The sequence below is a fragment of the Apteryx rowi genome, unplaced genomic scaffold (assembly GCF_003343035.1).
Source record: "Apteryx rowi isolate R43461 unplaced genomic scaffold, aptRow1 scaffold_37, whole genome shotgun sequence".
Classification (NCBI taxonomy): Eukaryota; Metazoa; Chordata; class Aves; order Apterygiformes; family Apterygidae; genus Apteryx; species Apteryx rowi.
This window is the reverse complement of record NW_020450196.1, coordinates 2,711,059-2,730,412: the sequence shown is the minus strand read 5'-3', so window position 1 is coordinate 2,730,412 and position 19,354 is coordinate 2,711,059. Positions and strand designations below refer to the sequence as shown.

Genomic DNA, 19,354 nt, shown 5'->3' with positions numbered 1-19,354 from the left:
CTGGGTCCTGGCAGACTACAAGCTGACCATGAGCCAGCAATGTGTCCTTGTGGCAAAGGCGGCCAGTGGTATCTTGGGCTGCATTAGAGAGGATGCTGCCAGTAAGTAAAGGGAGGTGATTCTTCCCTTCTGGTCAGCCCTGGTGAGGCCACATCTGAAGTGCTGGGTCCAGTTCTGGGCTCCCCAGTACAAGAGAGATATGGAGCTACTGGAGCAAGTCCAGCAAAAGGCTACTAAGATTGGTTAAGGGACTGGAGCATCTGTCATATGAGGAAAGGCTGAGAGAACTGGGATTGTTTAGCCTGAAGAAAAGGCTCAGGTGGGACCTTATCAGTGAGTTTAAATATCTGATGGGGGGGAGTGGAAAGACAACTGATCCAGACTCTTCACAGTGGTGCCCAGTGACAGGACAAGAGACAATAAGCACAAATTGAAACACAGGAAGTTCCATCTGAATATAAAACAAAACAAAAAAAAACCCAAAAGAGAAAAAAACAACTTTTTAATATGAGAGTGACTGATTACTGGAACAGGTTGCCCAGTTCTTGGAGACAGTCAAAAGCTGTCTGGACGCTGTTCTGGGCAACCTGCTCTAGGTGACCCTGTTTGAGCAGGGGCTGGTCTATATATCTCCAAATGCTCCTTCCAACCTCAACCATTCTGTGAAACTAAGTGGAGTCTGAATAACAAAATCTTGCTATTAGTGGAAGAGAACAAAAAATCTTGCCCAGTAACTTAATAGGGTTATATACTTCAGTATGGAATCCACACTATGTGGATTGCAATGTGTTGCATTTGTGAGTTGCTACAATTCTTCACAGGCTCATCCTGCTTCCTTCCAGTAACCAGCCTTCTCTATAAGGAAACTTACTCTTTGGTTTTTTAAACAGAACAGCTTGACTGTTCAAGCCCTGTCTTTGTTCATCATCCTTCAAGATCCTTTGTGCAAAACAAGCCTATCTACTAGTATTACAAAATACAGGAATCTATATTCTGTCATTAGATCCAAGCTACTCAGAAAGGATTTATTCACTTTGAGCCAAATGCTCCAGTCTAACATGAAGACATCTGCAGTTCTATTACGGGGAAGGCACTTACCTGCACTCCATCATTGCAGTGTTCAGATGTTAGAATGAGCCCAGGTAAGTTACTAGGTAAATCCAACCGTCGGAAATACCAAACTAAGTTCCAGAAAATTATGGGATGTTGATTAATGAATTTGGATGTATGAATTACTTGCTCTCCCTCATTTTCCAACAATGATTCAAGCTCCTTACGCAGTACCAAAGGGCTCAAGTATGGTACAGAAACAGGAAGAGGGTTAGGTCTTTCTCTTAAGGGATCCTAGAAAGACCAAGAAAAATTGTTATTTTATTAAGTTAAAGATTTTTTTCCAGAAATACTCTTCAGAGTTATTTCTCTTGAAGATCCCTGATTCCACAGGTGTTATTAATATTTGGAAGAAGCTTCTGGAATGAGTGAACACACAATAGCTTTAATAGTACCAGCAGTTTTGACTGTAGAGGTGCTTCTTTCTTAACCTTACAGAACAATCAATTAAAATCTCCTTTTCCATTATGCAAAAAAAGGAAATTAGTAATCTGTTTTAACTTCTGCTTTGAGTGTGCCGTTTTAAGCCTGATCAAGCTATCTAAGGCAGTGGCAAATGAGATGGCAAAAATAAAGCAGTAATTGTATCATCTACAGAACTAAACCCTGAGTTCATATGTTGAGTGAAGACAGCTTTTCACCAATAAAAAGCCCTGTAAGAGAGAAGAAACTCCTTGTTTCACATGAAAGGATAATGTAATCGATTCAATATTCCCTCTTACCTTCTCCTGTCTACCTTAATAGACAAACCTATTAGAATATTAGGAAAAACTGTGAGTAAATGACTGAAAACAAATGGCTTTTCACTCTTGGAACAGAATGTTGTTTGCAGTAGTGTTTAGCCTGTTGTAGAACTTGGGTTATTTTTAAGAAAACTTACAGTTTCAGAAATATAAAGAGTAGCTTTGTACCACTGAAGAAAGTATTTCAAATCAAGTGGCACTGTTTGTACAGTATACTGAAGAAGCAACTACTGAGAGACTTTCCGATGAACTGAACATGGAAGACACCAAGATTTCTCTGTGATAAGTACATGGAAATACACTAGATCAGGCCCACACCCAAAATATTCAACAATGCCAGTAGCAGGATATTATTCACTTTAAGTTCATTGTATTAAATACTTTGTTATCAACTGATGAGTAATTTCTAAACTTACCACAACTTCTTGCAAACTATTTGGAAGACTAACTGTTGAAATGCCATGAGATGGTCTCTGGGAGAGATCAATGTTTTGCAGTGGACCTCCAACACTGTGGCTCCGAGTCAAAGATGCTCCTTTTTTTGATGGATTATTGGCAGATGTCTTCATAGTTCTGGGGCCTTTGCTCTGTTCTTCTGCCATGTCACTGTTTGGATTTTAGAACAGAATATGCTACTGTGAACTTACTTAGGACTCCTATGGCAACAGAAAGGAAGCAGAGAAAGGCTGCCAAATAAGTATCCCCAGCCAACTTTCCCTACTAAGAAACCCTATTTGCCTGGTTAGCTCTGCAGCTTGGGTGGAAAAAACAAACAAACAAAACCACACAACACCCCAAAATCAAAAACAAAACAAAACAAAACCCCACCCCCCACACACTTCTCGGAACAATATGACCCTCCCTCCAAAGCAGCAGCAGGGTATAACCTGAGAGATGAACCTGGAAGTGCTGCAGTTTTGTAGTAGGTACTATTGTTGTGATACAGCTTTACCTTGCTTAGAAATAGCAATGTATATTTTTGCCAATACACAAAGAATATATTGTTCTGACAATGCTCATTTTTACCTCCTCTTCCCTTTATGCTTACTTTCTCTGAAAGTCATAAGCACAATAAAAATGTTTATAGAACAATCGATAAATTGCATGCTCATATAACTGAAAAATAAAGTTTTAAGTGTGAAACTCTTCCAAACAGATAATTTAAGCAAAATCCTGTATTTGGCTTGTCAAATTTAATCAATACAGTTCAACTGCTTGCAGATTTGAGAATATTCACTTCATGCCCCTCATAATTGAAACAATGAATATTTCAACTGCTATATTACCCCTTCTCCCCCACCACCCGGCCGAAAAAAGAAAAGACAACCAAAAGAAAGCAAAAGGATCTCCTTCCACATAAACTGCAAACAGAAAACAGATTAATTTAGAGGTGACTTTCATTCCTAAGTTTGTCTGGCTTTTGTTAAAAATATATGACAGTTATAAGAGGTTAACATAGAGCGGTTTCAACTTTCCATTTTAGAATATTAAGACCAACTACTACTACATCAATTGAAGCTTTAATAGTCTCACACAGGCATTAGCCAGAGAAGCCTGAGATTTCCAAGTCGAAAGATTATGAAAATATAATGCCAACAAAACATCAACAAATCCCACAGAAAAATTCAGAGTTCACAGCAGCACTATTTCAGTTCTTTCCTCTTCTTTCCTCTGACACCTTCTCCCTAAAGCTTCTTCTCTCTCTCAAACTGTTTCAAAAACTTTATTGTTTTTCTGTGTTTTAGTGTTACCRCAGTATTATTTGTCATAGAATACATGCTCAAAGAAAGTTTTGGGCACTCCAAAGGCTTTCTCTCAGAGAAGAGGGTCCCAACAAAAGGACTTATCTTTTCCCCACAATGCTTTGTCCTGTTGCATTAGATTCTAAACACAAGGAAAGAAGCAACACTTTAAGTCACTGTGCGTCTTTAAAAGSTGGAGGGGTTTTAACAACAGTCAGTAGAACCTCTTACCTATTACTCAGCACACTTAGAACACCTAAAAAGAATGCGGGAGAACCAATTACAGCAACTACGATTATATTTCCACACCATATTTGGCACACAAGGCAATCTTCATTTTAGAAAAGGAGAAAAAATACTGGAAGTGCTGATTCCAATTCTACCCACCTCTGTTCAGCTGTAGAACTAGTTTCTTCCACTATGGTATGGCTGGACTGTGGGTGATCTGAAAAACTGATCAGATCAGCAACGGCTGGATTGGACAAGAGACTCTGCTCCAGAGGATCCGTGGTTAATGGAATGTTACCACTCTGTAAACTATCTCCAGAGGTACTTTGCTTCAGAAAAAAGCTAACACAAACAGAAGGGAGGGGAAATAAGGAAGGTTAAGACATAAGTACAGTATCATTTTAAAAGTTAGAATTTTCTACGTTTGCTTTCAGGAAGTAACAAAGATAAGGACACCCAAAGGTTAAAAAAAACAAAAAAAAACCCAAGCAAACTGGACAACAAGACACTACTACTTCCTATTTGCTTCACTGAAACTTACATAGAAAAAGTAAATCAACACATACATAGATCTGGTCTGCAATATATGAAATCTTACTTAGGAGGTGGCAATATTACAAATGGATTCTTAGTTTATAACTATTTCCAATCAGTCTCCAATAGCTTGTGCATCACTGGAAGTGGTTGTTAGTTTAATAAAATTGAGACTGGAAGATCATATACCATTATAGACACAGTGTAACAGGAATTTACCTTGCTTTCCAGAGGTATTGTAAGTACACACAACATAGATGTTCTGCTTCAGCATTAAAGATAACTAATGGAAGCTGTAGTTCACAGCAGTAACAATTACAGTGAGGATCCATTTTAAGTTATTCTGAGATAAGTTTCAGTTCCAGTCCCCACAATGCAATTAAAAAGAGCTAAAAATAGTAAGTTGAGAAGCTTATAATAAATTGGAGAACTACTAGAGAAATAATAAACTGGAGCATCTGTAACTGAAAACCTTCTCTAGGATACGTTATGGAAAACTTAGTAAATTTAATCTGGGAGGACGACTTTGCTGTCAGTTTTAGAATTGCATCACACATGATCCATTAGCTGTGTTTTAAAAATTAAAGAAAATTAAAACAGATATATTGTCTTCTCTATATTAATGCTTATGAAGAACATATGAAGAGAAAAAGTAGTAAAAAAAAAGAAAAAAGCAACAAATCTGAAGCTTCTCTGCTTTTTCCTCTATTTTTGCTACAAGCCTCAATGGTTTACAAAATTTGTAATTAATACTGAAATGCAATCACAACTGTCCAATAAGCAGTAACATACTCTAGCACATCTAGATAAAACTACCAGGAGATATAACTAAGATATGCTTCTGAATAAATACAACTGTGTACAAGTGCAAAGGCAGAAACAAAGCATCTGTAAAACTCACTAACCTTGCAGAGCCCCGCAAGTCTTTAAATTCAACTTGAAGTAAAGGTAGAAAAGTACTTTTACAGAAAGGACAGGTGGTGTTCAAGTTTGAATCATCTGCTGTCCATCCAGACATAATTTCCTCATCATAAACCAAAGCACCGCAAGCTCTACACTGAGAGCAGCTTGACATCAACACCTAAAACATCAAAGAATCAATATTATCAGTTTTATTTTAGGATTCTTTTAGAACTGGCTTTATAGGCTTAGTATCTACTGGAGTTTATTAGGCTAAGTTAGAGAATGGTTAGAGTCTGGAAATATGAGATTTATTACCACTTTCTCACTGCACTCAGAGTACATTAAATTTTTGCGCATAACTTTTACCTTTGAAGTACAAGTACTAATCATATATTTTTGTTAGGTATTTTTAGACCTGGAAAAAGCATTACCCCCAAATTTAGCATTTGCAATTGTTCACCACTGTGAAGCCTTCAGCATATACAAAGTCAAGTGTTTAAGTCAAAGTATATCTGCTTTTTTTAAAAAAAAATCTTTACAGTGAAAAACAAAGTTGATTCTTACCTAGTAAAAGTCTCATCACTATACTAGACTGAGGACCAGAGAAAATACCATCAAAAATAATCCTGCACTAGCTGAAAAAAAAATTCTTTATAATCCTTATTTTTAGATTTCCTGTTACTTCATTGTTTCATCCTCACCGGAAACAAACAAACCAACACACTACCACAAAAATATATAATATCCCTTAGATCAATGGCAACATTTTTTCATTTACTATGCTCTGTCCTTTATATAACACAGTCCAGAAGTTTGACAGGCATAGATCTCTGGAAGATCAAACATAAAATAAAATTATATGGGACCTAAAAAAACAATACAGATGAAAGAAGAATAATCAAGGCAAATGCAGTGAGCACTGCTTATATGTCTGAAGTCTGAAAGCATCTACAAGCAACAACTGAACAAAGAGAGGCATGTTAAGCCAATTACCAGTAACAATCCATTATATATATAAAAAAGAAACTTCAAAGGAAAAGATCATGCTGTTTCCTCCTCAAGTTCTGCTGCACTCCCTATTTTGCCCCTTCCCTCAATTATTTCTTCCCTCTCTATATATAACAGAGACATAGTACAGCATTTAAAAAACTTTTTTTAAATGCTACTGCCACACCACGAACTAAAAGTGTCAAAAACTGGAGGCAAAATTATGGAATGTTTTGTATTATGAAAACTCCAACCACAATTCAGCTGAACAGGTAGTTAGTGCATTCAGCCATATCAAATAATTATATCTTCCATCTATGAATTTATTAATCTTACCTCCATTGCATAGTTCTGGAAAATACTAGATAAACTTGTATTATGGGAAGAGCTGTGCTCCGACCTTTCAGAATCCAGAACCTTCACACTTCTTGGAAATAAAACTTCACCTGTACAGAAAGAGTAGTTAGGGTCTTTATTCAAAGAAAGAATAGTTCATTATTCCTGTAGAACAGAATTCTGTTTGAGTAAGAGAGTGGTAACAGAAGCTCTCCAAAGATATGTGTAACTAACTTTATTGACATTACAATATATAAAATATAATTTTTGTGATTAACATTAAGTTATTTTTGTCTAACACAAGACCTAACAAATTGGCAAATGGAAAGATAGCATCAGTAACTGAATTCTGAAAATATAAAGAAATAATAAAGAAAGGCAAAGAGCAGTAAAATTGTTCGAGGTTTCCTCAATGATAAATCTATATATAAACAACAAACAAAAGAATACTATCAGATGCAACGCATCATGTCAGCCACGCCACTATTGTGCCTAAGTACTCCCTGGCTAATGTTGCAGTAAAACAGATGATCTTTAGGTAAGGCTGGGTTATAGAGATATGAGCTTTGTCCAGGAGAAGGTTGAAAGAAGTCAGAATATATTTACTTAAAGTAAGTGGCTGGAATCAGTTTTAGAAAGGAAAACTATCAGCACTACTTACTTTGACAATCCCAGTCAGCTTTCCCATTCAAAATTACTACCAGAATCCCCTCTTCATGAAAAAGGCATATTTGTTTCTTCAGCTAACATTTATGCCTATGAACAAGTCTTACATACCCTGTTGTTCATGGCTGCCACCATGGCTGCCATTTATATTTAGTTCTTAGAATCCTCCTAACCAACCGGAACTAGAAGATATATCTTCAGACTTAGCATTTTTGACATATTATGCTGGACACAGCTAGCTGATGTTCGGTCCTCAGGATAGCTCTTCTCCTCTTGATACAGACAGGTTTATGATACTTCTGTTATTAAAGCACTACAAAGGGAGCTAAATCAAACCCAAAACTGGTTCAGCAACATACTTTTTTTGTCAAAATTAAAATCAAGTCTTATTTATTCTTATGAAATTTTGTAAAACTTTAAAAACTTCAGGTACAACAGAAACTGAAAATTATTAGATCCACTTCATTCAGTTTTAGAACTGGAAAAAAATTGTCAATTTACTAACAGATGTATATTCATCTATTATTAACCTTTACAACATCAAGTACACATCCAGTAACTCCTATCCCATTGTGATGCTGAGAGTTTTTTTGTGGGGGGCTTTTTGTTCAGTTGTTTAGAAGATCTGATTCCATTGGTTACTCAACTATTTGGCATTCTTGAACACTGCTCTCCTTTTCTGTTAGCATCAATAAATTTCAGCAAAGTATGATTTTACTTGACTGAGCAGATTTTTCACAGCTATAAAAATTAGGAAACTCTTGATTACACAAACAGAAGAAGTATTTTTACACTTAAATCCCTGTATTTTGTATCAATTTTAAAACATTCAACACATTCAACAAAGAGGGATGCATTAGCTATTTGGTATTGCCAAGAAAACTTATTGAAGGGAAGACTGAATTGTTTGGTCTTATCTTAGTGCCTTGAAATAATTTCAGATTATGATAGCTTCTATTGTTTTGAATGATTTCATGCATAATAGTTACCTTATAAACAAATTATGAAGGAAAACCTTACCTGCTGTGTAATGCTGTCTTCCTACATCTCCACTGCTGCTGCTACTACCAAGACTAGTAGTGCTTTGTGCAAGCTCACTTGCCATTAGCCCTGGGACTCCTGTTCTTGATGACAGACTATCTCCTAAAATATTATCTTCAAAACCAACAGGAAAGGTAAAGTCTGGTCGATTGTTTTCTTCCTTTAACACAACAACAACAACAACAACAACTCAGTATTTTCAGTGCTTCTAGATCCACTGTTTTACTTCCATCTTTATCATAATAAATAATTCAAGTAGCAGATTAAGACACAACCTTAATGTACAGAATTTATTACATATAAACTAAACCTAGGCAATCCAAGAGAAGAGCAGTGAGAATATTTAGTTGAAGATGAAACTGAATGACAACCAAAGTGACAGGAAGAGCAACTTCTTTATTACAAGGAGAACAGGACAAATGCTACAGAACTTGGGATTTGAAAGGCTGGCATTAAGCAAGAGAAAAGAATGGCAGAAATTATCAGAAAAATATTCTAATTCAGTTTTGAAGAGGTAAGATTTTGAGATAGCAATGAAACACACCAGAAGAAATGATACACCAATAACACAGTAACTTCTCATTGTCACAGGCAAAAAATGTTCAGAAAGTTTATGAAAAATGTCTATTGTATTTAGTAGAAAGGACCCTTGGTAACATCAGTTAAATCTGTTCCAAGCAGAAATAAAGCCAGAGAGCTATCTCTCCCCACTTCTTCTATGGAAGTGAGGAAAAGGAGGGAGAACTTAAGAAAGGAATCGAGAAGCTATCTTGTAAACAGCCTGAAGCTGGGAGACAAATGATCCTTAGAGACACAGACTGCAAACAAAAAGGTTAGCTGAATCAAGTAGAGGTCTTCCCAAGAGAAAAAAAAGTATGTTTGGAGACACAATAACAAAATGTATATGGAGAAGAGGAAGTTATAAAATTCACCCCTCCATCTCCTTTTTGATTCATGTCCTTATACTCTGAAATGTTTTACTCAAAGAAAACAAAACAAAAAAACCCCCACCCCACTCTGTTGCTTGAGTGTGCTCACACAGGAAACTTAATATTTAGTTTCCAAATTCCTGAAGAGTATTTACACTATAGCTTAGGCTGTCCTTTAGTCCTTCCAATTTTAATCCTCACTAACCTGACTTCTTAGGTTTCTGGAATTCAGTTGTCTTTGCTACTTTTTTTTGTTTGCTTGTTTTTTAAATAAGCATGAAGAATCATATAATTTAAGGTGACCTAATTTTGTCCTTACTAGGACTTTGTTGCAGTTTCTTAAAAGAATAAGAAAAAAAAAAATTTGAGAACAAAAAGTCAAAGTTTCAAGATTATTGTTTCCAGACCATTTAAATTACTTTCCTCATTTCAAGTGGCATTACAAAGCCACTTCCCAGACAAAACTCCACCACAGAAAAAATACAGTTTTTCTTAGCTAATAAGAGTCAATACTTAATAAATATGTTATGGTTTAATCTTCTGGATAGAGAAGCTATTCCTCCTCTTCCTCTCACTTTGCCTCCCAAAATTTTTCATATTGAAATGTACTTGCCTCATCATCTGAGTAACTATATGCTGAGGTTACAGCTCCCCACATTTTACTGGCCACGTTGGCAGCCTGTTTCATGCCTGACTTCAGAACATCCATTTTCGGTCCGGACAGTATATTGTCTAACTTCAGATTTGATAAAGTTGTTACAACAGATCCTAACGAGCCGTGTGGAGAAGAACGACCCAGTCCTGTTAGGGATGAAGACCGTTCCTTTTGAAACCGTGGATGGGTTTGTTGCTTTGGTCGTCCAGTGAATGTTTTGGATCTGGAGACAGAAGGACTTCTCCGATTTTCGTAAGACTCAGGAGGTGTAGGGATGGGATCCAAAGGCAGGCTTGACCTCCTTTCTTGAGAGTGACCAAGCATACCAGAGGCTTCTGCTTCCCTGACTGGCTTGTGCAGTTCCATGCTGGGAAACCTGCTACCCAAGGGATTCTTCATATTCATATAGCTCTCTATTTCATCTGCCAAATTGCGTGCTGCAACTGGTGACACTAGTTTTTCCTCAGGTTCCGGATGTCTTGGTTGCATGCTGTCAGTAGCCAGCAAAGATAAAGGGTCCAAGCCCACTTCAACATCTTCCCTTTCAACAGGCTTAACCACTCCATAAAAGCTATTCCTTTTAGTTGTTGCATCTTTGGGTTCTGTTTTCTGGTTTTTGGACTCACCTAACTGCTTGAGGTCCATGACATCCACTGTAGCTACATTCTCATTGCCTCCATTCTCCAGATGCTCCTCCCCTTCCACAGGTTCTTCCAGCACTGGTGAAGACCTATGCTCTGATTCCCAATCACTCTCATTCACATGAATAAAAGTGTCACTTACGTCAGAAACCTGCTGGTCACCACTACTGTCAAAGCTGTGGGATTTATTAGTATGAGAGGGTGGAGTTTTGGCCCCAGATAAAGCTGCTGTTAGGATCTTGGCATCTGCTCCCATCATTATTGCTACTTCTCTAGAGTGCAAGTCCAAGCTGCCTTTTTTCAGCAGCATTCCTGCCCTGCTTTCACTGCTGAAACTGCAGCTTCTCTCTGAAAAGAGCTTCTGCCTCTTCTGTCCTTTTTCACTTGATTTCCTAACAGAAACGTCAAAGACATCTTCAACTGAATTCTGAGCTTCAAACAGGGGGCTAGAACCTGTTCCTGAAAGAGAAAAGGTATTATTATGGTATCCATAGCCACCAAGAATTGCTAATTTATTTCATGAAGTCATGTGGTCTTCTCACCAGTGAGAAAACTGAGATTGTGGAAGTTTAATGGCATTCACAAGTTGCCTATTAACAAGTTACACTGCTGATAGCAATTTGTTTTACTGGCTGCAAGAGCATCTTGCAGATCAAAACTCGTGTACTCTGTAAGGTCTAAGCCTCGTCTGATTCATTCTGTATAAGGATTCCACCCTCATCCCCTGTACAACTCCCCAGGTGAGAGTAGATAATACATCTATGAAGTAAAGGAACATATAAGTATAGGTTAAAATGCACTCTACATTTGTTTTTTCTGTTGTTTTTTTTTTGTTTTTTGGTACAGAACTGTATTCAGACAGATCTATACATCAAATTCCAGTTCATTCCAGTTCTGAAGATGATCACTGTGTCTGTCTGTACAGCACAGAAGCATGATTTTATTTATAGAATCATCATATGCAGAAAATAACTAAAAGTTAGCATCTGTAAAACACTAAATATTCTCATTCCCCCTACGGGCAATTTTTGCCCAGAAAACTGTTAGCCAGGCAGAAACCTTGACTTCTGATTACTTCTACAAGAATGGTAATTCTACTACATAGGAAACCTAACAAAGGACCTGATGTACTACAGCCACATCCTAAGGTTGTTTCAGTCTCAGGCTGATGCTGTTTTTTGTCTAGTCGTCAGCCCTCATACTGTCAGAAAGTTCTTGGCCACTTCTTGTCCGAGAGTCAATCCTTCATTATCAGCTATGTGTTGACTTACCTCTTAAATCCCCAGCTGCTGAGCTACCCAGCTACACAAACACTGAGATTTGGCCTTAGTCAAAAACAAGCATGATGGGGGCAGGGGAAGCCTCAAGATTTGGTTCTTACATACCCACAGATTGCCCTCCTCATAAATCTCCAGATATGTAAATAAATTTTGTAAGTCACAAAGGCAGGCATTGTCCCCAGATTAAACGTAGGGAAAGTAAGCCATGGAGAAATGAAGTTACTTCTCCAAGGTCAGTGACATTCAGGTGACAAAGTCAAGAGTAGAGACTCTTAGCTTTCTAGTACATTACTGAAACACAGTGAATATGGAACAGAGGAAATACTGATATCAGTCTAGTCAATAGTGATTTCTCACCACCGAGTACATAGGCTCCTTCTAAGTGATCTGCAAAGGGTAGCTAGGGAAAAGAAAAGGTAGGGCCAACAATTTGCATCTCTCATRCAAATTTTATTTCTTTAAATGACATCAAAAAGGTGCAAAACAGTGTACTACAACAAGCCGAGGACTTCAGCAAGCTTTGTTTTACCCAGTGACTCACCACTGTTTTTCCTTCTGCTGCTATCAAAAATGCCAGATGGAACTTTYACAATACTGTTCCCCCAAGCAGGTGGGTCTGTTAGACTGTGAATTTCTATATTCAGCTGTTGCTTTTCACCAGGCTCTCCTGTACCACAAACCTCTAGAAGAAAGAGAATGTGAACTTTAGTTCACTTCATTTGCATAGATAACTTCATTCGCACTGTTATGGAAAATGCATACTCACTGTTCCCTGCTGTAATTATTGCCTAAAGGATCAGTCCTACCAGGTACTAAATATTTCCTGGAAGATGATGATACACAGTATCATGCAGAGACTGCTTAGCTGTTTACAAGATTACCGCCTGTGCTAATTACTTCCCTTGGCATTTTTGCTCCCAGCTAAAGCAGAGGAGGAACAGCACAATTCTCAGTTTTTCATGCAGGGCTATYTGTACAACGACAGCATTAGAAACCCTAACTGACATTAAGAGTTTAGTAACACAGATAATATGACACAAATTCAGTATTGGGGAACTTAAAATATAGAAAAACAAAGGACACAATCTGGACAGAAGAGAGAGGACAGGAGATGACTACATGCTACAGCAGGGCAAAGTTTATAGCAAGAAATAATGTCTTTTACTAGGTTAACTGGCATAGCTGAAAAAAAATGGTCAAGTTTTCAAACATACAAATGAAAGGAATGAAATACAAAGAATGGCATGTGCCCCCAAACTTGTCCAATCTTTCCATCTATATCAGATTAGTTTAATAAAAAATACTCTCTCTACTTGTATGTATTCTATTGCCTCTCATTAGTGCACAGCAGAAGTCCACCAGATTCTATAAGGTTGTATTTTGACTCTGGCAACATTATGAATTCAATATATTAAGTATTTCTGGTACTTGGATGGATGAAGCAAAAGTATAAAAAAAAGTCTTAATTGTTGTAAATATGCATACTTCACCTCCTAGTATATCTTCAACTTTAGAAGAAGTATCTTCCCCTACTTGTGTTTCAGTTGCATGAAGACCATCTCCATCATCCCTTAAAAGTTCATCCTTGGATCCATAGCCCTGGTCTGACTGACCACCTGTAAAAAGGAATACAAACAAGTGTCTCAAAGTTGTTTTTCCCTCCTAAACTTCTTTTTCAATAAGAAAATCAAAGAACAGAAATTCATTTGTGTCACATTTGGTTTTGCCATAAAAATTCAGAGTAAGATCACCAAAATGGCTAATACCTGCACAGATCTACTTGGTGATAGCAGAGATAATTAGAAAAGTCAGTTTGGATATTATAGACTAATTATTACATTAAAAACAAGTTATTCCTCCAGGAGTGCTATGGTCACTAACTAACTTTAATGCATTTTATGAAACTCCATAGAAATATCTCCTTTTATTCATTTCTCCTCTCATTAGGGAGAAATTTTTCATGTTTGGGCAAGCTAAATTCTCACATGTATATACAAGAGAAATTCACGCCCTCACACTGATTTAGTCAATTTCTAACAATAATTACATTTCTAAAACACCTACTCTAAGCTACGCTGTATCTTTGTGTTACAGTGTAGCCATACAATGTAATATAAAAATATTTAAAAACTAAATAGTTAAAAGAGGTCTATTACCCCATGATATCAGTTATGCTCAACAGCTATAATACATTCTTGAAAATTCAATTTACGGTAGCCCAAAAATCTGTCACAGGAAACAAACGAACAAGGCCCTCTCTACTTTATTAGTTTTCATTTCAAGTGCTTCTGCTTATGTGAAAATAAACAAATAGTATATGGGACATATTCCATAGCACATTAAACAAGATTCTTTTGTATGCCTCAGAGCACCTATTAGGATACATGAAAGCATTTTAAAAAACGATGTGTTATTGAGTATGACATTGAAAGGTATTAGAAGGCTCCAAAAACTTCAGACAGAACCTCAGAATACAAAAACACAGATATAATTTAACTATAATATGTATTACTGAAGTAATTTTAACTCCAAAGTGTAAACAGGTAGAAAATTAAATTAAAAAGTTTGAGCAGCCAGCAATTAACACATTCGGCTACTGAGTGAGAAAACCTTTATATATAAAGAAAAGCAAGTTCTGACATTCTTTGGTCCTTATATTCTCTCTGTCATTTCAGTGATGTTAGTCTTTCTCTTTTGCACAGAACAAAAATACCCTACCAATAAATGGGCAAATTACCTGCAGAAGTAACATTCAAGGGTAGAATTAATGCACACGTGCATCCAAGGCTTCACACCATACAAGTCTGCACCCCACACCATGATAGCCAAGGACAAATGCAGCACCCAAGAGACAGCAAAGAGCAAAAAGCAGAGCAACAAAGAGCAGAGAGAAGGAAAGTTCAGTAATCTAGACAGGCATATTGAATGAAGCACAGGAATCACTCAAAATTCTCTTTAAAGGGCTCAAGATATTAAAAACATGGAGAATGTGCAAGAATCATTTGCAGAATAAGTTTTGAGGTACACATACATAGGAGATTTAGTTGAGACTGTGCACAGGCAGGATATAATCAGTATTAAAATAGATATGAAGAAACATGAATTTGGTCTTGTCATATCAAGTGATTAACCTTCTGTGCACTTTTTACTCCAATTCATCTGGAAGAGTATGTGCCATGTTAAAGGAGAGCTTCTCTCCAGATTATCAGCTGTCCTTCCATTCCCAGGGTTTCACAAAGGTTTAAGATCATTAATATTTATTCCCAAATTTGGCATCTACTGGTAAGAAGTCTGAATATGGATTTTAAAAGCATGGACCATCATGATAAATATAACATATACTAGTTACAGGAATTCTAATTAGGCCTTTCCTGATTACCATCAAGGAACAATATTTAAAATCGTTAGTCTCTAATCACCTAAGCAACTTTTGTTTCTTATTAACACAGAAGAAAGTTTTATTCACACATACTATCATTTCGATGAATATATGATAACATATATAAATTGAAAAGACTCAGCTGTCCAAGGCTTTGTACCTTTTCTGAAAATCTAGCACAAAATGCAAGGCTCATGAGACCACTTTATCAGCAAGACATTTAGTTTAAGATAACAGTACTTCTGCTATGGTTCGCTCTAGACTAAAGAAAGAGTGCTGATTATGGTAAAGGAATAATATTCAACAAGAGTATATTTCTTTCTCTTTACATATATTTTTATTCTCTACAACCTCAAGAGGGTGAAGGCAGTGGCGGAAAATCAACAGCAGACTAGAAAATGTTGTCTTTTGGGAGGGACTGTTAGCAGTGAAACCCAGCAGAATCTAGTACCTGTGCTAGAGTGATTATCAATGGAATCAAGCCTGACTAAGTCTCTGACGAAGAGAGTGTGCTCCCCACTGTTAGCATCATTAGAACTATCCAYGCTACCATGGCTCACCATGTCCCCATCACATCCACCTGTGGTATTCTGCAGAGCTAAAGACATGAACGAGAGCTGGTTAGTAAGAAAGGATTTAAAAATTCAGATTTTCAAATAAATCTGACCTCTTCAGACAACAGTAAATACTTTTGGTTGCACGAATTAAAATAAGAATATGGAATTCTAGCAATAAGATTTAGACAATTCATCCTTCAGTGTGGGAGAGATATTATGATATTGTTTAAAGCATCAAGTTAGCAATTATCCATTTTTATACACTTTAGAAAGGATCTCCCACTTGTAAAAGCCACAATATCAGGTGCAATCCCTCAGAAAGCATGTTGTGCTCTTGTTCAGCAGAAACAAATCCATTTCAATTAACATATTACCTGATATCACAGCGACTTGTGAGCTCTGCGTTGCTTTCTTTAGACATTGCCTAAATTGTGCTGTGCCACGAACTACATTTCGTACCTTTGTCCACAGAAATATGCCACTGCGGTTACTGCTAGGCCAAGGAGACTCTAAAACCGCCTACAGAAATAGAGACATTACAGTAATAAGGGTACAGTAACAAAGTTAAAGTAAGATACACAGTACAGTATGAATCTTCCCTTTTTGTACTCTAAGAAAAAAAGACATTTCCTTTCAAAAGTGTTAAGAAGGACAATTATTTGAATTTTTATTAATCGTTCCCTTTTATCCCACAGCTCTGGATAGAATAGCTGAGTGACAGTGAACTATGGATGAAGTAAACAAGATGACTTGTTCTTATTCATATACTATAGTATTAACAAAAGACTACAGTAGTAGCTCTTTTCTATTATTTTATCTAGTTTAGTTTACTATGAAGTTCTGTCAGAACGTTATAGGAATTTGGAAGCAAGGAAAAGAGAAGGCTATTTCAGGTAGCTGAATCCCAGTCTTCATTAATCATGCATGGATCTTGCTACCATAAAGGATATATCTAGGAAGAGACAGCTTCCAAAGCTTTAACATGGAAGCACTAGATAGGTACCAAAGCTTGGAAATGGAAACACTGTACGTATATATTTCAACAGAATTGTTGGTTAGCTAAACAGCACAGCAATGTAAATGTACAAAATGTAAAACCATATACCACAGATCAAGTGTAGTTTAAGCATGCCTGAAAGGACTGCTTGCCCAACAGAACAAGCAAAACTACGTGAAGATCTTCAAGATGTGCTATGGGACAAGGGGGTGGTAAGAGCAGCAAGGCAGACTTCGGTCCAGTATCCTCATCAAGGTTTCTCTTACCTTATTGTAATAACCATAAGTGATGGCATTTGGCTCTATTCCAGCATTTTTCATTTCGAAGAGGACTCTCACAGCTTGAACAGGTTGACCCCATAGTCCACAGAGCTGCATTACAACTCTATAGCAGACCTGACAAGATACAGAAATCCATAAATTGATTGACAACAAGAATTTTGAAGCAATTTAAGCTCTGCCCTAATTTCCAACTGTTATACATGTAAAAGGGAGAGTCATGTGAATGCAGCTTCTCAATATGTAATACTCAACAGCCAGAAGAGGGAGCAAAAATTAAACAGGAAATCATACTTGAGTTGAAATAGCATCAGCAGTTACATTGCTGAGAATGCTCACATTTTTTCCACTTGGCTCTTCTGTTTGCCAAATAGAAGAGAGAAGGAAACACCCATGCAAAAGGAAGGATAACCTGCTTTTGTGTGCCTGTGAATACTACTGAAAGAATGGAATGGTGTACACAGACCAAAGAAAAAAAAAAATCACATTATCCCTTCATTCAGTAAGGCTGCAAAGCATTAATTCAAAGTACATTTTAAAAATTGGGATATTCCAAAACTTCCTTCTGGTAGAATACTGGGAGAAGACTAGCAGCACAAAGTGGGAGTACCTAACCCAGTTGACTCCGTGCTGTTGATGAAAGAGGAACTAAATTTTCATTTGTCCTAGTTAAGTAGACCTTCTTTAAGACCATTTCATAGTGGCTTTGAAACAGGTCAAACCAAAAAATCTATACATCTTTTTAACATGCTGCTGGTGGTGAAACACATCACATTTACACTTTACCTTCTACTCCATATCTGTGGTAATGATATTTTTTACTAATACTTACCTCATCTAGTGGCTCCACATCAGTTTTCCTCATTTTAATGAGAACATCATATGCCTGCTGCAGTGCTCTGACCTTGGGGTGGGCAACTCTGATGTAGGCTGGCAGACAAATAAACCATAAGCTGTAACTATGACTGAAGAGACATTTGGCCCATTGTGGGGGGCTTAGGTAATACTTCTTGGCTAACTTATGGGCYGTCTTTATCTCCTGCAGAGGTGAAACAAAACAAAAAAAGAAGACAAAGTTGGAGCATCCTGAATCGAGAGACCATTACTAATTTAGATAGTGGCTTCTTAAAGGTAAGCATTTAATAATTATGGACAAACATTAAACTGAAGCTCCCTTCTTAGTACTCCCTTATTAAGCCTCTCTACAAGTAAAAACTAATATCTGAATTAATTCTCCTTTTCTCCACACAAGCTTTTATTCTACCTTCCTTTTTTAATATTACAGCCTAAAGCTTAAAAACAGGTTTAGCACTAACCTGTACTCTCAGTAACTGAAATCATTGCTTTCTGTTTCTTTTCTTTGCAAGTATTGTTTCCCAGTAGTTATAAAGGCCTACTCTCCAACAATGTAATTTGTAGTATAAATAAGTAGGAGCAATTTTACTAAATTAAGTAGTAGCAATTTTACTAAACAACCATACATCTTTCAGTGTTCACAGGGACTACAGTAAGACTAATCTGACCTGTTTCGTCCTCTTTGCCATAAGTGCTGGACTATTTGAAATGCTGCCTCCAGCCGGATGTCCGCCGAAAGAGAGTTTGAGCTCCTGTGGCCTGTCAAAGAGCTTGAAATCTAGTCGTGGGAAGTTCTTATAGCTATATATATAAAAAACAAAAAACATTGTTTCATATACTTGCTGATAGCAGGAAACCCTTGAAAAGACAACTGTGTATGAAGAACATACACAGAAGAAGAAGAAAGCAGGAAAAAAAAAGAATAGCAACATCAAGTCTTATTCACAAAGGTATCACAAGACGACACATCRGACATAGTATCTCAGTAGACAATGGAAATGAGAACCAGATGGTCATCCATACCATGTAGGTCCTCTCTACTCAGCACTGGTGAGGCCACACCTGGAGAGCTGGGTCCAGTTCTGGACTCCTCAGTACAAGACAAACATGGAACTACTGGGGCAAGTCCAGCAAAGGGCTACTAAGAGGGACTAGAGCATATGTCTGAGGAGAGGCTGAGAGAACTGGGATTGTTTAGTCTGGAGAAGAGAAGGCTCAGGCAGCTCTTATCAACAAGTATAAGYATCTGAAGGGAGGGTGTTAAGAAGACTGAGCTAGACTCTTTTCAGTGCTGCCTAGTGACAGGACAGGAAGCAATGGGCACAAACTGAAACACAGGAAGCTCCATCTGAATATAAGGGGGGAGGGGGAATCCAGAAAAAACAACAAAAACAATCCTTTACTGTGAGGATGACTGARCACTGGAACAGATTGCCCAGAGAGATTGTTGACTCTCCATCCTTGGAGATATTTAAAAGCCCTCTGGACACTGT

At 37.2% G+C, this 19,354-nt stretch overlaps 1 protein-coding gene across 6 annotated transcripts in view; it reads right to left on the bottom strand.

Moving 5' to 3' along the window:
• Nucleotides 1–19,354, bottom strand: part of DENND4C (DENN domain containing 4C) — a 71,187-nt gene that overhangs the window by 6,345 nt on the left and 45,488 nt on the right. For 4 of the 6 annotated variants that reach the window (XM_026073502.1, XM_026073503.1, XM_026073504.1 and 1 more), the window contains 14 exons: nt 18,530–18,662; nt 17,839–18,045; nt 16,995–17,123; nt 16,106–16,250; nt 15,626–15,772; nt 13,286–13,411; nt 12,337–12,477; nt 9,833–10,974; nt 8,270–8,450; nt 6,584–6,693; nt 5,263–5,438; nt 3,983–4,165; nt 2,270–2,459; nt 1,099–1,344 (listed from right to left, as the gene is read on the bottom strand). In XM_026073502.1, coding sequence (XP_025929287.1) covers nt 1,099–1,344; nt 2,270–2,459; nt 3,983–4,165; nt 5,263–5,438; nt 6,584–6,693; nt 8,270–8,450; nt 9,833–10,974; nt 12,337–12,477; nt 13,286–13,411; nt 15,626–15,772; nt 16,106–16,250; nt 16,995–17,123; nt 17,839–18,045; nt 18,530–18,662 — 3,256 coding nt within the window. The remainder of the gene's footprint in view (nt 1–1,098; nt 1,345–2,269; nt 2,460–3,982; nt 4,166–5,262; nt 5,439–6,583; nt 6,694–8,269; nt 8,451–9,832; nt 10,975–12,336; nt 12,478–13,285; nt 13,412–15,625; nt 15,773–16,105; nt 16,251–16,994; nt 17,124–17,838; nt 18,046–18,529; nt 18,663–19,354) is intronic. The other 2 variants (XM_026073507.1, XM_026073508.1) reach the window with 1 other exon arrangement.